Source organism: Nilaparvata lugens, chromosome X, assembly GCF_014356525.2.
Source record: "Nilaparvata lugens isolate BPH chromosome X, ASM1435652v1, whole genome shotgun sequence".
NCBI classification, from domain to species: domain Eukaryota; kingdom Metazoa; phylum Arthropoda; class Insecta; order Hemiptera; family Delphacidae; genus Nilaparvata; species Nilaparvata lugens.
Genome location: NC_052518.1, coordinates 98639415 through 98660315, shown reverse-complemented (window position 1 = coordinate 98660315; position 20901 = coordinate 98639415). Strand labels below are relative to the sequence as shown.

Below are 20901 nucleotides of genomic sequence, written 5' to 3'. Positions count from 1 at the left end.
TTAGGGGGTTAGGAGTTTGCTTTGAAATCCAAAGTATTGAATGTGAAAGGGTTAGGGGTTCAGGTTTTTTCAAGTTATATTTAATAATGTTTCATGAGGCTAGGTTAGGGTTTTGCTTTGAAATTGCAATATGCTAGAAGAGGCTTGGGTCCAGGTAGAGTTATGTTTTTTTGTTATTTCAAAGGTGAAAGGATAGGTGAGGGGGTTAGGAGTTTGCTTTGAAATCCAAAGTATTGAATGTGAAAGGGTTAGGGGTTAGGTTTTTTCAAGTTATATTTAATAATGTTTCATGAGGCTAGGTTAGGTTTTTGCTTTAAAATTGCAATATGCTGGAAGGGATTACGGGTTTCTACCAAGATTTATGTTTATTAATGTTTTAAATATAAAAGAGAAGGTTAGGGGGTTAGGTTTTTGCTTTGAAATGACAATATGCTGACTTAGTTGTAGTGTTTTTTAACATTAGTTAAATAACAACCGTTATATTCAATTAATTATATTATTGAAGAGTACTCTTCCTTTTATTGAATGAAATGATGATAATATGTTGAATATTATATCGAATTTAATAATAAATCATCATTGGATAATAATATCATCATCAAGATGGAATGACGGTTCAAGTTACGGTGCTCGGTAACCATCATCACAAAGAACGTTACATTCAAAGAACTGACTGAATGGAACGGGAAAAAACCGTTACTAACGCATGCGCGAAACGGTGCTGTCTGAGACCGAGAGTGGTTTGTGTGCTGCTGTGCTTGAGTCTGATTCTGATATGGCGTAGCTTGGTTAGGATTAGGAGTCCAAAGAGAAAATTATTTCATTCCTTTACCAAATTCCCGTTTGTTTTTTGTTCAAATTTTGCGTATAATGGATGCAACTAAACGTTTTGATGCCCATGGAATTCAATTCTTATTTTTGGTTTCATTTGTTGTAGTATGCTGCAAAGCGTCCTCTACCTACTGTAAGTAATAACACTAATTACAACATAGGCTACTTTGTTATCATGGTCTACTAGTAGATATTAATATTACTATTTTAAATTATATTTTGCTCAAAGCGACCACTTATGGGTTCCATGCCCATCTAATGGTCATAATAATAAGTTGGGCTTTTTAAAATGGTAGGCTCTACAAGCTTTGTAGCTATACTAGTCTGCATTATGAATACTCGGATTGGGCATTATCGTGCAATGATTCAGTTTCGAAAACATTGATGTGTATGGAATATCCCAATTGCTGAACATTAAATTGTAGTAAAAATGTCAACTTTCTGCAATGTTTTATGAGCTATAAATAGGCTATCTGTTGGGGAAGGGGGTCTAGAATATGGTAAAAAGATACGTTGGGGTTCAATGAAACACTGTCCAGTGAATATGAAGTCAATATGTAGTGGACCTATAGTGAGTTTCCTGTTATAAAGTCAGGCCTTGTTGTCACTTTTCCATTCTCACCACCTTCTGTTGTACCTACATAGCTGTGATTAAAGTTATCCCGGTATTATGATCTAATATTGATGTTTATTATTGTGAATAATGTTCTATTTCATCTCAAGAATGTTCATTTTTAACTTATTTGTCAAGAGAAAATAGTTTTCATGATTTTGTATACTACGTTTAATTGAGATTGAATACCGTATCTTGTTAGTTCACTATATTTCTTCACAGCTAACAAACGATTTGGTAACGGTGCGAAGCTAGAAAAGGCTGAAGTTATCTACTTTGTCCAATGTCAGACAAGGGTATCAAACCAGTGTTAATGTTAATTAGGTGCTGACTTTATAACATGAACCTCAATATAGATATCACACATATCTAGTCGCTAGTCTTCTAATAAAATATTCGTCTATAAAGTCAAAATTAGACTTATCGTGGTCTAAGCTTCTAGGACACTCTTATTAAATCAATTTAATAAGTATTCTATAGACCAGGCCGTGACCAATTTTCTGTTATGATTTTGATTAGAGGTTTGATTGTGGGTGGCTATTCATTTGAAGTTGTTCCGTTTTTATAGTTGGAGAGAAAACAGTCAACTACAAATATGAATTAGGATTGTTTTGATGGTTCAACACTGAAACGCATCGAAAGTTGAACTTATCAGGGTCTTTCTCTGATGTAGCCTAAGTCTAAAACCAGCTCACACATCTGGTCACTGACTATCTATAGCTTAGACCAGTTATAGAATAGACACGATGGGAAGTCTAGCCTCTGAAGCCAACATCTACTGCCATATCGCCCCATCGTGACGTCAGCATCGGATAGAAAACTTTCAGATTGCGTCTATTTCAGATGGAAGTAAATTATTATTTATGAAAATGGTAAACTCCCGCTGCGCTCCCGCTGAAATGGATACAATCTGCTATGGAAAACAATGTAAACAAACTACAAACAAGACTTGTCTGTAAAACTTTGTACTAAAATTCATTGATATAGGCTACTTCTAGCTAAACATTATCGTCATGCTGCTTTTATCTTCTGCTGTTCTAATTTCTCCTTCCTTTTTCAATTTTCTCTTTCTTTTTATTGGATTCTTCTTTGTCTTTGAGTGAAATATAGAATCTGTTTAGTCCTTCTTCTATCTTATAAGATACAAGTGAACGTGTTTGGGTCTTTTCTCATAGGATAAAATTGGATAGCTTCGTTTAGGAAATATTTCGTTGCTTTTGATTCTTGTCAGCTCGAATTGACTTCAGGTTTGTTTCACTGTGAGGAAATAAAATACTATAACAGTTTTGATAATGTGCGATTTGTAAGCACCATTTGTCATTTTGTAATCTTTAGTTTGATGCATGTCATGAAGTCAGCAATAGATAAATGCAAGTGGCATATATTGTTGTCAAGTTAACCACTCCAGTCGTCTGTTTCGATTATTTTTTTATTTTATATACATTGTTGATAGTTGAAGATAATGATTTAATTTTAAACGTTTCGTATTCAATGTTACGATTTTTATTTACCTTCTAAGCTATTCAGTAATCTTTTTGAATGAATTAACTAGTACGGCTTAAATTTTTGTCCACGAGATTGTAACTAAAAGGCTATTCAGTATTTTTTTTGAATGAATTTACTAGCACGGCTTAATTTTTTGCCCACGAGAATGTAACTAAAAGGATATTACTTAAATCATAAGTGCAATATTTGACTATAATTTGGTATTTTAATCATTCTAAATTCAAAATTTCTAGCTCATATATATTTTTGGACAGAAATTGAACCTTAACTTTCCTCAGTAAGAAAATAACCTTTTTTCGGACATTTTATTATTTATCGAAATTTGGGAACAGAATGGTTTTGGGCTAAGCCTGTTGTTCTATCCCGATCATATTCATATTATTTGTAATTGTATCAACAAATAAAAAGTAAATTCAAATTAGAATATCTAGATGATTTAATTTTAAATGTTTCGTAGTCAACGTTAGGATTTTTATGTACCGTCTAGGCTACTCAGTTATATTTTTGAATGAATTAAATAGTACGGCTTAATGTTTTTCCCACGAGAATGTAACTAAACTTCGTTCATTAATAAAAAATAAATTCACATTAGAATATCTACTATATTATCGAACTAAAAAAATTATGATTAAGATGAAATATTTTCATCGTTTAAAATGTTTCGCATGTTTACACATTCTTGGGTGTGAAATGTGAAATTCAACAATATTCCACATATAGTTCAGAACCTTGAAAGAAATACAGAGTGACACAGAATAACGGGAACTTTTAAAAACGCCATAAAACATTAGTGGGAAGGGCAAAAATGATTTTATTCAAACTAATATAAAGTTCAACACTTGCAATTTGAGAATTATTAATAACATCTATCACTTTTTGACAATTACTTCTTTGAGATGGCTTCCTTTTGAACGAATACACTCTTGAAATGTGTATGTGTTGACGATTCCTCATTTATCGCTGCAACATCTGCATTCCTTGGTCCCATGATCTGTCCACCTGCGATTTTCTGTTTGTGGAGCTATCTCAAATCAAACGTTTTTACAACTTGAAAATACTCTTGAAATCTGTGTTGAGATTCCTGAACGATTGCTGCAACATTTCAGCCGGGTTATTGTTAATTTCATTTTGAATTGTCTGTTATGATTCAACCACAGTTATTGGTCAAGTTGTGAAAACGTTTGATTCGAGATAGCTTCACAAACAGAAAATCGCAGATGGACAGATCATGGGACCAGGAAACGCAGATGTTGCAGCGATCAATGAGGAATTGTCAACACAGATTTCAAGAGTGTATTCGTGCAGGAGGAAGCAATCTTAAAGAAGTAATTGTCAAAATGTGATAGATGTTATTAATAATTCTGAACTGGCAAGTCTTGAACTTCATATTAGTTTGAATAAAATCATTTTTGCCCTTCCCACTAATGTTTCATGGCGTTTTTAAAATTTCCCGTTATTCTGTGTCACTCTGTATATGTATTTTTCTTGGTACTGTATTTCATCATCCATTGAAGTCCTCTCAAGAATCAATTCTTCATGATTATCTATGATGAAGCTTATTAACTGTCAATCCAGCTTATCAACTCAGAAATGATATTTTAACCAGAGACAAACAAATAGTTTATTATTAACGCTTACCTTACCTTACGCTTATCCTTTCTTCATGATACAACCAAACCTCCGTTTCAATGTTCAGTGGTAGAGAGGACTTGAAAGTCCTAACTCCGCCTAATAAAGGATATTTTATGATCTTGTTTACAATAATCATTGCAGTATGAGATTGAAATTACTTACTTCCTTATTAAGTATTTTAATAGGGCTATTTTAATGATAACTAAACTGAAAATTACTAGTACCCTTTTTTATATAAAAATTTCTAGTTTCGAGCACTTATACCATTTTATGTGTCGAGATGGATCATTTTTTTCATAAACAAATATTTTATATTTTTTACTGTTCTTCCATTAAACTTCCTCGTTGAATTAATGACGTTTATTCGAATGGGCGAGATTTGTAGAATTGGTTCTAAAAGTGAAGCTCAGACATTCGGGTGACTGGTAACTGCATTGTAATCATAGATAAAAGATAGTATAAGAAGATATACCATGGTATAGGTCGTTATGTTCCAAATTTCAAGCTGATTTTTTCCAACACTGTCGATTATTACTGTTTTGTTGGAGTGAGAGTGTAAGTTCGGCACAGTATGAGAGACTACCATCGTCACGAAAAATAACTACTAGGACTATCGGCTTGAGTTAGTCACAAAAAAGATCTACTTGGATGTGAGTTAACAGTGAAATTTGGAACATAAACGCTTTATACCATGGGATATCTTCTTATGCTATTTTTTATCTATGTTGAATTTGTGATGAATCGTACTGTATCAATGGTTGTTTGATACAGGGTCGGCTGCAATTCAAGTCATCGCCGAATGTGGCTTTTCATTGTTGACGCTAGCTGTTACCGCGTGGTATGCAGCCAAACCAGCAGTCATTGGCTTTTCCCTTTCGTTCATAACGTGGCAGATGGTGCTTTTGAACAGCAACGTCCCAGGAATTGATCCACCGACTCCATTTACTCCCACAAAACTCAGGTGAGATGTTTTCTCGCTGAATTATTAGAACCGTTCATTATTATTAGAATAATTCAACCGCGGAATTATTAGAATAATTCATCAATTATTAGAATGTTCAACGAGAACATTATTGAAATCGTTTTGGGCTTCAGCCTGTGGTCCTTTTCTAGAAGATATGTAGTATTAAATGATTGAATAAATAAACAAAATTTACAAATACATTTAATTCTTGTACTTTATGCATACGGGCCACATTCACTTCATCAAGATCTCAGTTGATCAAGGATCCGCCCTCAATTTCAGTACGTCAAGTTTTCAGTTCGTCAAGTTCCTATTCCTCAACTAATGTGCAACGGTGTAGCTGACTGTGTATCTTTCTGTAACAAAGACCGGATACCGTGAAACTAGACGATCTGAGCTGCCCAACTTCCCATTTGTTTCAGTATCTGAAAAAATAGCTGAAATAGGTACTTGATGAACTGAGAACTTGACAAACTCTGACCGTCCCATTCATTCATATCTAAAACCAAAACACTCGTCATATATATTTCCTAACTCTATGATCTCCTTCCGTGTATTAGTTTTCCTCCAGTGAAGATAACAAAAATAAATATGACATTCTTTCGCTCATGTCAAGTGATATATCTCTCATATATCCAGCTTGTAGTTAGGGGCTGAATTTTATTATTTAATTCACAAAAAGAATCCCTCCACTGTAAAGATAAAAAATGAAAATTCCTTGCTAGAAATTCTATTGGTTTTAGATCGTTTCTAAATCGATTTATTTACTGCAAGTTGCTATTTTCTGTTCTATTGAATACAGTTCGGTACTTATTTAGGGAAATCAATAATTTTAGATGCGATATAAATTGCATCATCTTTGATACTTTGAAAATATATAGGTAATTATATTAATTCGTTCAAAAACAGGTTACCAAAAATTTTATATAACTATACCACCGATTTATTTGTGATATTTTTTGAACGATATACTTTTAAAGAAACTGTAATCATTATATGATTTAGAGATCGATTTCAAAAATCTTTATCAATTTTAACATCCTAGTTTATTTTTATTCAGTATTAATATGTTGCTAAGTAAATATCTATTGAGTTGTCCAGTATCGTATAACATCACATTTCCACTGAAATCTCTCTTATGAATATTTATTGAATCGTTAATTGCGTTGATTGGAATGCATAAATTTATATTTTTTTTGCATTCTTCTTACATGCTGTGTATTTTAACAATATTATTGTATTAATAACTATTTTAATAGATCAATTGAATTTTTATGAAGGAGTGAATGTTTCTTATGAACTTTCCATTACGTTATAAGGGCAGATAGTTTTGGAACATAATAATGATGCTTTATTTATACATTATAAAGGCTAAGTTGTAAAGTTCTGATTAGATTTTTTATATTTTGCAATGTTGATTGAATTGCAGATTTTCCTTTAAAAAAGGGGATGTTTCAAAATATGTCACATGTGCTTAGATGTCACCTGTTCACTATCACCATCCCATCTACTATTTTCATATTTCAATTACCACAAGACAATTGTAGAATCATAATTAGATATTTAGAATAATAACAAATATTGTTTGTAGTATTTATCCAAATATTTGGATTAAAATTGGAATATTATTACTATTAATCAGCACAATCTGAATCCTTAATGCTTTTTTGAGGCATTCCACTGAGGCCTGCAGCATTATTAATGAATTGTGCCATCTCATTAATGTGTTTTTCTGAGGCCTACATTAGTCTTCCTCAATCTCCATTGTTCTCTAAATTGAATATTCAGTCCTCATATAGGCTAATTTTTGCCTCAACAGGCAAAATCCAATGGAGATTGATGAATTGCATGAAAAGACTTTCAGAAAGGTCTGATAGACTTTAGTTAATGATTGATAGATTTAATTTATTTATTATTCATTCCTAATCCCAAACCGGGGCGTGTTCATTTGCAATAACAGAACTATTGCTTAAATTATCTATACACTGATTTCTAAGACTTTTAGTTTGTAATGTGCTTAGCTTTAAGATTCTTACTTTTAGTATCATGAAGTCTACCTCTTGAACATTATAATTTAAATCATATTTATAATTTATGTTGCTTTCAAAGATTTACGTCTTATTTCTAATATTTCTATACGAAGAACTTATATGAATTATATAAATGTTGTAATTTATGAGTATTTATTTTATGTTCTGTATTTATTATTTTTATTTTAAATCGATTGTATGAAATTTATTATAAATATCAAAGTAATTATATACCGTATTCAAATTTAAAATTTTATGTATTCTTTATTCGAATTTATAAAATTTGAGAATAAAAGAATATTTTTCTATGAAGAATGATCTTGTTCTTTTATAAGTAATGACCTGCGTCATTAATTTACTATTAATTTTATGTATAAGGTGAAATTATTATAAAAATGAGGTACTAGTAGTTTCGATTTGACCTTTTCGTTTACATTGCAGTTCAAATTTAAAAGCAATGAAATTTTTTGAGGAAAATAATCGTAATATCAAACAAATCTACAAACGAATATTTGGATTGTGTAGATCACCACATAACCATAAACTTTACATCATAATCAACAACACTGAAAAAAAAATTGTTGTATTTTCTAAATTTTCCTACATTTCTTTTATGTCGATTTCTCCAGTTTTGGTTATTTGATTTTTTCAAATATACAACTTCTTGAATTTTTCTATCGATACAAAACATTCGGTTTTTAGTATCTGGGGCTTATTGAGGCCCAGGCTTATTGGGGCTTATTAAAATACAAACCAATTATTGGTAGTCACTGGTTATTAGAATAGGGAAAGTATTTTCTCATGCAACAGGGCCCAGTAAACCAATCATTACATGCTCCGAATTTAAATTTTAGCCCAGTCAACGAAGTGTTATAGAGGGAAAAGTTTGGAAGACATTTTTTGACCCCGCAGTTCTGTTTAGGGTAGTGAGAAGGTAAACATATCAAAAGTCCCCACCCCTACCCACTGTGCTAAGGGGGTGGGGGTGGTTCAAAGGTACCAGTTTTTGGTTTCTCGCATATAACTCGAAAATTATGCATTTTTCTCAAGATATGAGCGTGTAAGCAAAACATTGAAAAATGCAACTTTTAAACCACCCTCATCCCTTTAGCACAAGGGGTAGGGATAGGGACTTTTGATATGTTCACTCCCTAACTGGTCCCAACAAAGCTGCGAAGTCAAAAATTGTGTTCATAACATACTCTCCAAATTCCTTTGTCATATTGGTCTATTTTTGCATAACTGAAGATCTCACACTCAACATTGAAGCTGCTGCAACAGTCATGGGGATGTGCGTAAACTTGTGAAATTATACATAAAATTGAAGAGAATTTGATGCTCTATAAGCTCATGATCAGCATGGATTTTTCCCATCGATATTACAAAAGTTATAAGAACAACAATAGCAAAAAATCGAAGGAAAATGTGTTTTTTTTTTTTAAAATGTCACATCTTTTAGAGCGGATATCTCGAAAAGTGAAAGAGATATAGAAAAAGTTGTTTGATCAATATTGTAGGACATTATGTAAGCTTTAATTTCTTATAGAATAGTCATGTCTGTAAAATGCATAATTTTCGAGTTATATGCGAGAAACCAAAAAATGGTACCTTTGAACCACCCCCACCCCCTTATCACAGGGGGTAGGGGTGGGGACTTTTGATATGTTTAGCTCCTCACTACCCTAAACAGAACTGCGGGGTCAAAAAATGTCTTGCAAACTTTTCCCTCTATACCCTTTTTTGAGCATTCATTGCCTGGAATATTTATGTATTATATTAAATTAAAATTATCATACAAATTAAAGTATAATATTTGAAAAGTGTAGCACTATTGTAATATTACATTTTTATTTCAATATTACATTTTTCAGAAGTTCAAAGTTCTCATCTGCGATAGAACAAATCGAAGATAATTATTTCTGGATAATCTATATTACAGTCATAATTTTGAAATATAATGAATAATATTACTCATATAAGTGAAGGTCTTAAAGCTGACAAGAACTGCACTGTTGAATATGAATCATCTTAATGATAGATATTTTATCAATTTGATAAGTTTTACTCCAATGTCGATGACTATCAGCTGTTCATTGTAGAGTAGTATAGGCCAGGACATGAAAATCGGTGGGGCATAGAAACAGTACAACTTTGTCGGTGTTCAGTGTCAGTCAGACAAGCAGAATACAAACAGGTGCGAGTTTTTTAATTGTTACATAACTTAAATTTTGTGGTTTTTCTTCTAGGTTCTTATTATTAGATGAAGTATCTGGTAACTGTAAGTTTTGATAGCAGCGGTAATTTCCAAACCTTCTATTAATTACTACCTACATTAAAGATGTATCTTCTAGGGCTTCTCAATACCTTTTCAAATATAATACTATATACTATTGCTGAAACATGTCATGTCTTCAAAATTATGAGTTGACTCTAAGAATTTATTTTCAAAGCAGTGGCGTATATAGAATATATTTTTGGGGGGACCAAGGTTGATGTTAGGTTAAATGATTTTAAGTAACACCCGCCCATGATACTTCATATCAGAGTTGCTGCTCATATTCAGAGGGTAATTTGCGCTGAACGCCCTTTTTACTTTACCGTCAGGCCGTCGAAAATTCAGATTACTGTACTTTTTTCTGTAATTACTGTAATGATTTTTCTTCATATTCATTATTTCGGTGGGGGGGGGGGCTGGGCCCCTCCTTATATATATGCCCCTGTTTCAAAGAATATCCTAAACTATAATTTCAATTTCAGCTCGTGTTTCAAACTCTATTTTTGTAAGCCCTTCTGCCTTTGAATTGACCAAATAAGAAATTCAACTAATTGGATGGAAAGTGATTAGAAATATTGCATTTATTCAAATGCTAATCGAAAAATAATTATTATTAAACGAAAATCCAAAGTTAAATGCTATAACCACCCCGATGACTTCTGCTAATATTGACAACAGGGTTAACAGCTAGATGGAAATTGGATGAGAACTAAAATCTATTCTAAAAAATGAAAAATTTCCAAAAAAATATTCTAAACAAATTTTCAAAAATTATTTGCTAGCCACTTTTTTTGGATAGTAGCTCTCGTCGAATTTCCATCTAGCTGTTTACCCTGTTGTCAATATTTGCAGTAGCAGAAGTCTTCAGGGTGATTTACAACATTTAGCTTTGGATTTTCGTTTAATACCATAATTAATAATTCAACTAATTAATCAAGAAAACAACATTTCACTTGGGAAGAATAATTCCCAAGTTTTGGGAATTAAAATAGCATTCTGCTTGATTTGCTATCAAGTTATAATTCACCCTATTATTATTAATCCTAGATAATATTAATATGGATAATTTCTATGAAATTAACAAAATAATCTGTTTCTACTTGAAATACTAGGGCCTGCTTTCTAAAACGTTTATTAATTATAATGGACCATTAAAACTATAAGTTTGATGATCCATTACTTTTGATAAGTGTCTTAAAAAGCGATCCCATAGTGAGGTTCATGTTATAATGGCAGTGGAGAAAGATAGGAGAAAAACGTTCCAATCCTCTGTCTTGTCAATGCCTTCTATATTATACATGTTTATTGATGTAATAATATTAACGGTTCATTCTTGTTTGAAATAATTATATTTTATTAAGCAAGAAATTCTATTTTTCAATAATTTCATAATGAATTTTCATGATTAAGATGAAGTTTTTTGTTGAATAATTATTAATTCTACATTGTTAAAAGACGATCTGGCAACAGAGCAAATAGAGAAAGAAATAGCGCTATCCGCTGATAGACAATGATAGCAATACCATTGCTAATCAAACACTGCCATTATAACTTGGACCTCACTATGGTTATGTTAGTTTGTAATATTTTCAGTTATAGTTGACTCACCGTGGCTTGTGTTTAGTCATGCACTGTGACTTCTTCAGATTCTGTTTCCAGTTCATTTCTATAATTATCACTGATGCTATTGTTTTTTAAAGAAAGTGTCAGACCGGAATTTCATATTTTTCAGAGATTGATCAAACCGTAAAATAAAAATGGAGCCGTCCATGGTATCCATCCACTCGACTGACTTTCGAGACTTGATGGATGGTCTCAAGGTATCTCCGTTCATGAAATTACAGCAATTGCCAATATTGGCTGATGTTGGTAAGTTAAGTGTATTTGTAATTATTTCCACGTTAATGAGTTTCACAAATGAATTGTTTCCTATCTAATACAGGTATTTATTTATTATTTTAATCACATTAACTTACATCAATATATTGGGAATACTCCCATTTGATTGGTGATTTGTTGAAAGTATAAATCATTTAATTTTTTAGAATATCCGTCGTTTAACCTGGTCCTAATACTTCATACTCAATTTTCAATGTTCCATAGACAAGGGTTTGAGACCAATTCTGAAAAAACAAGGATACGGCAAGCATCACAGGGAAACCAAACCAATGAATCAATATCAGGCTTACTTTTGTAGCTTCTTTACTATACTCTTATAAAAATTTCACTATATTGTTGAAAAAGTGAGCGTTTTATTCATCATTAACATTTCATTGGTCCTAATACTTCATACTCAATTTTCCATGTTCTATAGACAAGGCTCTCTGAGACCTGTTTCTGAAAAAAACTAGGATAAGGCAAGCATCAAAGGGAACCCAAACCAATGAATCAATTAGGTTTACTTGTGTAACTTATTTACAATTCTCTTATAAAAATTCCACTGTATTGTTGAAAAAGTGAGCGTTTTATTTATCATTAACAGTTCATTGTGGATGTTTACTTGGGAAAAATTATTCCTATAAGTCATTGTGAGTAGATGAATTTCTCAACTACAAACTATCAATGTTGTTCTACAATAAGGCCACTAGAATAGAATAGAATTTATTTGTAATCAGGGGCATGCCCTATATACAAAGAGTTGAGTATATACAGGTAGTATTCAATAATACAATAAATTAATTTAATAGTTGACTAAATCACTTTTTCTTATTAAGGTCTTTCGAGTATAGTTGTTAGTTTGCTCAGTCTGTTCAATATATTCACATAATTATTATTATTTCGAAATTGAGTCCGAGTGTCGGTAGAAATTTAGCCTGTGGTACTTGAAATTAATGACAGTTCTAACAGCTTCTACACAAAAATGTGTGGAAGGCCATCAAGTCGTGTGTAGCTCAGTATAATAACTATGTACTGGTACTATTTTGGGTATTATTTTTAATTATTGGATTGCAATTATGGTTTTAACAGCATATAATTTTGTTATACTTGACAATAATATGCATGTTAAAAATAAAAATAATAACTATTTTATTTATAAAATAGAATTTTTGCTTGGTCGTAGGTACAGTATTATTTGTAATAATATTAAACTAAAGGTCTGATCACATTGGATGGACGTATGTGCTAGTGCACGCGAGGCCATGCATAGAACAAATGAGTCATAGGAACACTCACACTTCACGCGTGCACTTGCTGGTGGCGTTCAGTGTGAGTAGCTACAGGCAGTCACAACGTGTTTCTATGGATCATTCCAGAATGTTTCTCATCTGCATGCGTGGCCATACATGGTCTCGCGTGCACTTGCACATACGTTCATCCAATGTGATCACTGTCACTTCATACGTTACTTCTAAAATTTTTGCCTTTAAAAGCGGGGGAATGCAAATTACTTGCTGGGAATCTACCAATTTTTTAAATCCTGATTCATTCTTATAACCATAATTGATTCACTTTTCAGTACAATGATTCACTGATTAATTGATTTCCAATGTTACATTTTGTGTTATTAAAAAAAAAAAAAATGGATAATATTATTGTGAGTAGGGTGAAAGGAATGTAATCAACATCTCCTGTAATTTTGTACAGCGCTAAAGTTGACAATCTTACTTTAAAATTGCTAGCCAGGTTGATCTGGTGGTCTGTGGCGTTACAACCTTATGCTGCCTGGTTATGGTTTTGAATCTCACTAATAGGCATGGAAGTTTAAGGATCTTGATAATTTAAATTTCAAAAACAGAAGGTGAAGAATGTAAAAGTTGTAATTTCTTGTTTCCAAGTGTTAGCTCTGAAAATTGGACAACATTTTATAAGATGGAGAAAACATAACCTTATTTCTGGACAAGTATATCAATAAAAATTCGGGGAAGGAAAAGTTTTGGGCTGTGCCTGTTGGTCCTCCCCCGAATTATTTAAAAAATATTGTGTATGATTTCTTGTAAATGTGCTTTTGTAATCAACACTTCATTCATTAAAAGTTTACAATATTAAACAAGATAAAAAATAAAATAAAACATCATCTTTTAACATCTCTCATAAAACTCTTACTAGTTATTTACTTGTAAATGTTCGTTGCTAAAACAGTCATCTTGGCAACCGGGCTCACATCACTAGTATCCATGTAGGGCTTGCCTACATCAGATTGAATCAATAAATTAATTGTCCACTGGTTAAAGAAATTGAATAATATACTACTTACAAAAAATATACATGAGAAGAGCTTCTATTATGAATTTTTCAACAATTTTGATTTGATTATGAATTTTTGGCACTGTCAAAATACAAGTTTTGACACACAAAACTGTTATGAATGTTTTTAGTTGTTCAGTATGCAACTATGTAAGTACGTGATGATAATTAAGCTGCTCCAAACAGTCTAGAGAGGTCATTAAAGAGCCTTCGCTTACTATCCTTATAAGTTGTAAACATTTTTTATATCAAATAATCTGCTATTACTGTGAGTTGCTATAATATAGAATACTAAATAGAAAGACTAAGAAAATGTCAAAACCACAGATTTTATTAAATGTAGAAGAAGTTTTCTTTAACGAAAAGTTTACTTTTAATAAAATCTATGGTTTGACAATTTCTTAGTCTTTCGTTTTAATATGAATAATTACCGCAGTATCAACTTCTCAACTACACAAAAAATATAGAATACATTGTATTGTAAATGATACAACTTTATATTCTGTGTTTCAGACATTGAAAAGGTATGTGTTGACACTGCAATATCAGATAAAAGGTCGTGCTCATTTTGCAAAGTAACATTTGAAGATCAGGCTGATCAGAGGCAACATTATAAGCTGGATTGGCATAGATACAACTTGAAAATGAATCTGAAACAACGGAAACCGGTATCGGAGGAAGACTTCACTCTAATCGCTGATGCAGGTAAATTATAAAAAATTCGGTTGATAGATAGAAAAATTTATTTACTTTTACTCTTTAAAACATTACAGGTGTTTGGGAGATGCTTACTTTCCACAATTACTTGTGAAAAACACTACGACACAATTACTTGTCGAGTTTCCTGGTTTTGTATTAATATTTTAAATGTAAACACCCATTGTGTGGTACACTATTTTTAAGGCCTTTTAAAAACAACAAAGATGGCAACAATAAAAATGTTCTATGATATTTGTATCCAAAATGGCGGCTGATTAAAATTTTAGTTTTTTAAGAAATGAGGGGTTGTAACTCTAATATTTTGAATGTGAACACCCATTGTGTGGTACACTATTTTTAAGGCCTTATAAAAACAAGAAATATGGCAACAATAAAAATGTTCTATGATATCTTGATCCAAAATGGCGGCTGACTGAAGTTTTGGTTTTTAAAGAAATAATTGATTTATTGGATAAATCCAACTACCTACGACATATCCCAGCAGGATAAGTTCAATAAGCCGCCATTTTGGATAAAATTATCATAGATCATTTTTATTGATGACATAGATTGATCCGTGGTCTAGTGGATAGAGTGCTTGCGTAGCAACCTAGAGATCCCGGGTTCAATCCCACTCAGAGCCAAAAAGTTTTTGAACAGGTGACTCCCGTGGTATCGGATGGGCACCTTAAACCGTCGGTCCCGGCTGAAGTATGACAGTCGTAAGGCCCATTGACGGCTCAAATGATATATTCAGGCGAGGTGGAACTTCGGTCAGGAACTCACCACCAATAAAAGCCATACGAATATTATAATATTATTATTGATGACATCTTTCTCGATATGAAAGGGCCTTCAAAATTATGTATCTCACAATGGGTGTTCACATTCAAAATATTTGAGTAACAACCCCTATTTCTTTAAAAACTTAAACTTTAATCAGCCGCCATTTTGGATACAAGTATCATAGAACATTTTTATTGTCGCCATCTTTCTTTTTTTAAAAGGCCTTAAAAATAGTGTACCACACAATGGGTGTTTACATTTAAAATATTCGAGTTACAACCCCTAAGTCACCCCCTTATGAGAGGTTGAAATTCAGTTGTACGCTATAAAAGGTAGAGTATTTGACCAATAACTTATCCTGAAAGTTACAGAATTATATCTACAACAGTCTTCAACTTATTGAAGTGTTCCCATACATATGACTCACTCTGTATAAGCCCAACGCTTGTGTGTGGAATGGACCCTGCTATTACACATTCATATATCTGAGTGTGGTATTATACACTTAGGCGGGATGCACACCGGAGAAACGCATTTCGTGAAGCCTTCTTTCATGAAACTTGTTTCATGCAATCTGTTCCACTCGCACATGCATACAAAAGAAACGTTCCCTGCTTACTCTTATCATTCGATTGCGAGCAACTTTCGCTTCACGTTTCCTGAAACTTTTTTTCACAAAACGCGTTTCTCCGGTGTGCATCCCGCCTTATCCGAGATACACCCCGTATCTGTGCATCCCGAGAAACAAAATTGAAGATTCTTGTTTCTGTAGCTCCTGCTTCAATCTTTCATTCTCCTTGGTAAGCGCATCAATTCTCGTATTTTGCTCTGTGAATAGAGAGCTTATATTTAGAGATGCTATTTCCTCCTTAATAACTTGTTTGGTGTTATTTACAATTTCAGTTTTGAATTTTTCCATCATCTTCTCTAAGGTATCCATTTCTATATTAGCCATCATGGAACGATTCTTTGATCGGTACCTTGGAGAGTAATCATTTTTTCAAATATTTATGTGGAATTATGGGCGTGAGTGGATTGCAAATACAAGTAGCCTGGAAAAGGAAAGGTAACAGAGGAAGTTCTAGGAAACGCTGCGAGAGCAATCGTAGCTTTGGAGAGAGAACTATGGAAGCTCCTGATATAGATAGGATAGAAATAGGAGGGTAAGAAAGACTGGAAGAAAACAGAGAATCGTTATTTGTTTGGAATTTCACACAATTAGTTCAGTTTGTTTTCATATTTATCAGAAATAGCCCGTCCATATGCAGTGCGATAAGCGATAGCTATGAGTTGGATATTTAAAAGCCTTTCAACAGGTGTTCTTTCTTTCCTATTGACCTTTACAAACCCTGTGATATAGCCGGCGGCTGATAATCTGTTTCGTAAACAATAATAATAACATCTATGAATGTCGTTACAGAGAGGCTGCTCCAAGGAATTTTTGGAATTTTTGTCAACAGCTGATACAGAGCAATCCTTCAAATACTGCTGTTAGGTTCACAATAATTAGTTGGTACACCTGGACGACTCAAAAAGTTTGACTCGCCAACACAGACACACTACCTACTGAAACACAGTATTTATTCACTAACACTAGCACACCAAGATATCTCATCCAAGATATAGTCATCCAAGACAAATAACGGCCTGATGATTGTTTGAATTGCACTTAGAAATCGAAATCCTGGCTAGATAGCTACTTTTGTTTCGTTTATAATTCGTTGTACTCACGTTTAATCGTCCTGAATGAAACACCCAACACAAACCATCAACTTACAAATTCAACAAGACAAGAAAAACTGGACACCATAACATAATTATTTCATAAATAACTTAAAAATATATAGCTTAACACTTTCTGTAGCCAAACACAGCAAGTCAGGCTTGCCAAACGTAAATTGAACAATCATCTTAAAAATGGATATTTTCAGAAAATTTTTGTTTTACTAGATCAACAATACCATGAAATCTATCGTATAAATCTCATGGATTTATATCGTACCGAATTTGAAATGTTCTGTCCCAAAAATTCAAACTTCAGTCGCTCATATCTCAAAAAGTAATCAGAAAAAAAATGTTTTCCTGAGAAAACTTTTTCATTTTGATAGCTTGATGATATACAAATCGATAAACTTCGAAAAAAATCACGAGTAGAAAGTTTACTTTTAGCCTTTGCACAGCCTCAAGTTGTCAGTCTCAGGTTCTTCAATGAACTCCAGCAGTTAGAACTCTTCTAGTGCTAGATAAATTTATGTTACAAATGAGACTATTATAATGTAATAAGCAATGGTAGATAAAATACTAAGACCTCGTATCATTTTTTCCCCAATCCGGTGATGACACAGTCCTAATCAAATAATAATTATTAAACGAAAATCCCAATCAAATGCTGTAAATCACCCTGAATACTTCTGCTACTACAAATATTGACAACAGGGTAAACAGCTAGATGGAAACTCGATGAGCGCTACTATACAAAAATTATTTGTCAGCCCGGGAATCGAACCCAGTACCTTCTAATTGCTGGTCAGGAATGCTTACCCTTACACCAAACTGACAATCTCTGGATTCATTTCTGGTCTCATTTTATGCAACGCCATAGCGGCCAGCCAGTCTACACATGGAAATAAATTGGAAGTTGCATTTGTGTTCCTAGCAAATACAACTGCCAATCTATTTCCATCTAATCAAAAAAGACGGCGACAAATTTGAACAAAGCAAGCAGCGCTTTCAGTATTAAAATCACTCCATTATTTCAGTGCCTGCATTACTTGGTCATTAATCATGTTGTTTTTTGTTGTTTTTCTCAGGCGGCATATCCAGCATCTCAGAGTCCGATTCAGGAACTGACTTTGATCCAGATGTGAGTAATGTGACCGAAGCTGATCCCGAGACCACATTGACCCATTTGATTGCGAGACGTATGAGGATTATTTTCGAGAACAAAAATGGAAATATCCTATCCTTCTACCGCTGTTGGTTCTCAGGAAAAAAGGTATAACACATTATCACAAACATAATATAGTTATGTATATTACGGGGTGTATTATAATGTATATTTTCCCATCTCACTGATTTATTGGGTCGATTGAATAGAAGCTAGCAATTATTAATGCTAGGATTCGAGTCAGTTGCTTGATCTTATCAGCTGATGGACCTATCATTTGCGAATTGTTTTAAGGGGGTTTTACGAGAACTTGAACTACGGAAGCATTTGATTATTCGACTGAATTTTGGCAATAGCTACTAGAACCCAAGAACCAAGTTAGTTAATGACAAAGTAATGCAGGCATTGGAATAATGGATTAATTTTGATACTGATTTCCAAGTAATTTTCAAGACTCGGTTGAATAAAGTTGGTTAACACTAAGTTTAGGTGGAACTAGAAATATTCCGGTAGCTCTAGCAACCGTTTAATGCGTGTGGACCTAGCTGTTAGACCTATAGTGAGGTCCACGTTATAATGGCAGTGTTTGATTAGCAATGGTATTGCTATCCTTCTCCATCATTTAACAAAGTGAATAGCGCTATCTCTTTCTCGCTTTGCTTTGTTGCCAGATTGTCTTTTAACAATGTAGAATAACCAAATAACAGCATGAAATTAAACTTGAATTTTAAAAAACACTTATGGAGTAAAAATGCACTTAAAATGCACTACCAACTACATTGGTAGTTGCATTACCAATGCATTAAAATGCACTACCAACTAACTACATTGGTAGTTGCGAAACACATATAATCAACAAAATATTCCATCCTAATTATGAAATTATTGAAAAATATCATTTCTTGCTTAATAAAATATTATTGATTATTTTAAACGAGAATGAACGGTTAATATTACATCAATAAACCTGTATCAGCTACCGTCTATAGAATGCATTGACAAGACAGAGATTCGGCAACGTTTTTCTCCTATCTTTCTCCACTGCTATTATAATGTGGACCTCATTATAGCTGTTAGACCTAGTATTTTCTCAAGGATATGATCACATGTTTCCGGAAAATTCTTAGGGTATGATCACATTGGATCATATGTGCACGTACACGTGAGATCATGCATAACCAAGCGCGCAGATGAGAAACAAAATCTGGAAAGAGCCATAGAAACACGTTGTGATTTGCCTGTAGCTGCTCACACTCAACGCCACCAGCAAGTGCACGCGTGAAGTGTGAGTGTTCATATGGGTTTTTCAAAATTTCGTTTCTCATCTGCGCGTTTGGTCATGCATGATTTCACGTGTACTCGCACTTATGATCCAATGTGATCATACCCTGAGAATTTTCCGGAAACATGTGATTACTCTCTTTCAGCAATGCTGTTCTCTCCTGTCTTTCCCAAATGCCTTTATAACGTAGAGCTCACTAGAATCCTAATTCCGGATGTTCTATTTTGCATTCTAATAGTAATTAATGTTGTAACTTCAATTATTTAATCTAATTTTTTCAACATTAATTTTGTCTGTTGCATATCCATACTTTTTCACTATTAAAATTGAACTTGAATTTTGAAAAACACTTATGGAGTGAAAATGCACTTACACCAACACCAAAACGATCGAAACGATCGTCACTACCAATGTAAGTGCATTTTCACTCCATAAGTGTTTTTAAAATTCAAGGATAATTAATTTTGTAGCTTTATTAAATGGTTTTTGTATTTTTTCAGGATGATATTCCTTCAGAACCGGAATTGGTGACTGCAGCCCAAAATTTAATTACTCGTTCACAAGTTATGATTATACTAGTTGGCTCAGGTCATTTTGCAGCATCTATCTTCAAAGGTATATTTGATACAGTTGAAATTGTCTAATAATTAAACCAAATTCAACCTAATAATAATAAGGTTTAATAATTATTAAACCTAATTTGAAATAATGAAAACACAAATTTAAATTGTCAACCACTTTTCAAAAGTGGTTAATCAATTGACAAAGAAACTTTGTAGGTTAAACAAACTGATTAAACTATTCCAAATCAAATCAAATCAAATTTTTATTTTGCATCAAAACAAATACAACATATTATAGTACAAGTTCCTTCTCTTGAGTATAATAACATACTGTAATTTAAAACTAAAAAATATAATATATAATAAGAGAAAAGGAAAAAAAAACAAACATGATTTTCACAGAGCAAAATAAAATTACTACTAACAAAAAAGAACAAAGTCTTTTGCCCGTTAGTAGGAGCTGACAACACTGCTAATTTTTATCAAAATGTACTTTCACACACGCAGACACACACACTCTCACACATGCATATGGGAATCAATTTGAGCTTTACCATACAATTCAATAATAAATAGTCACAACCAACAACTAATTCTTGATTAAACTATTCATTCCATGGTAATAAAACAAGGCTTAGATTGCTCAAG

General features: G+C 32.8%; 1 protein-coding gene across 1 annotated transcript in view; it reads left to right on the top strand.

Annotated features, from left to right (window-relative positions):
• Positions 1-720: 720 nt before the first annotated feature.
• The window catches only part of LOC111052621 (ankyrin repeat and zinc finger domain-containing protein 1), a 37162-nt gene continuing 16981 nt past the window's right edge, over positions 721-20901 (top strand). The window contains exons 1-5 of the mRNA XM_039442791.1: positions 721-964; positions 11584-11720; positions 14550-14741; positions 18332-18516; positions 20191-20305. Coding sequence (XP_039298725.1) covers positions 11609-11720; positions 14550-14741; positions 18332-18516; positions 20191-20305 — 604 coding nt within the window. The 5' untranslated portion in view covers positions 721-964; positions 11584-11608. The remainder of the gene's footprint in view (positions 965-11583; positions 11721-14549; positions 14742-18331; positions 18517-20190; positions 20306-20901) is intronic.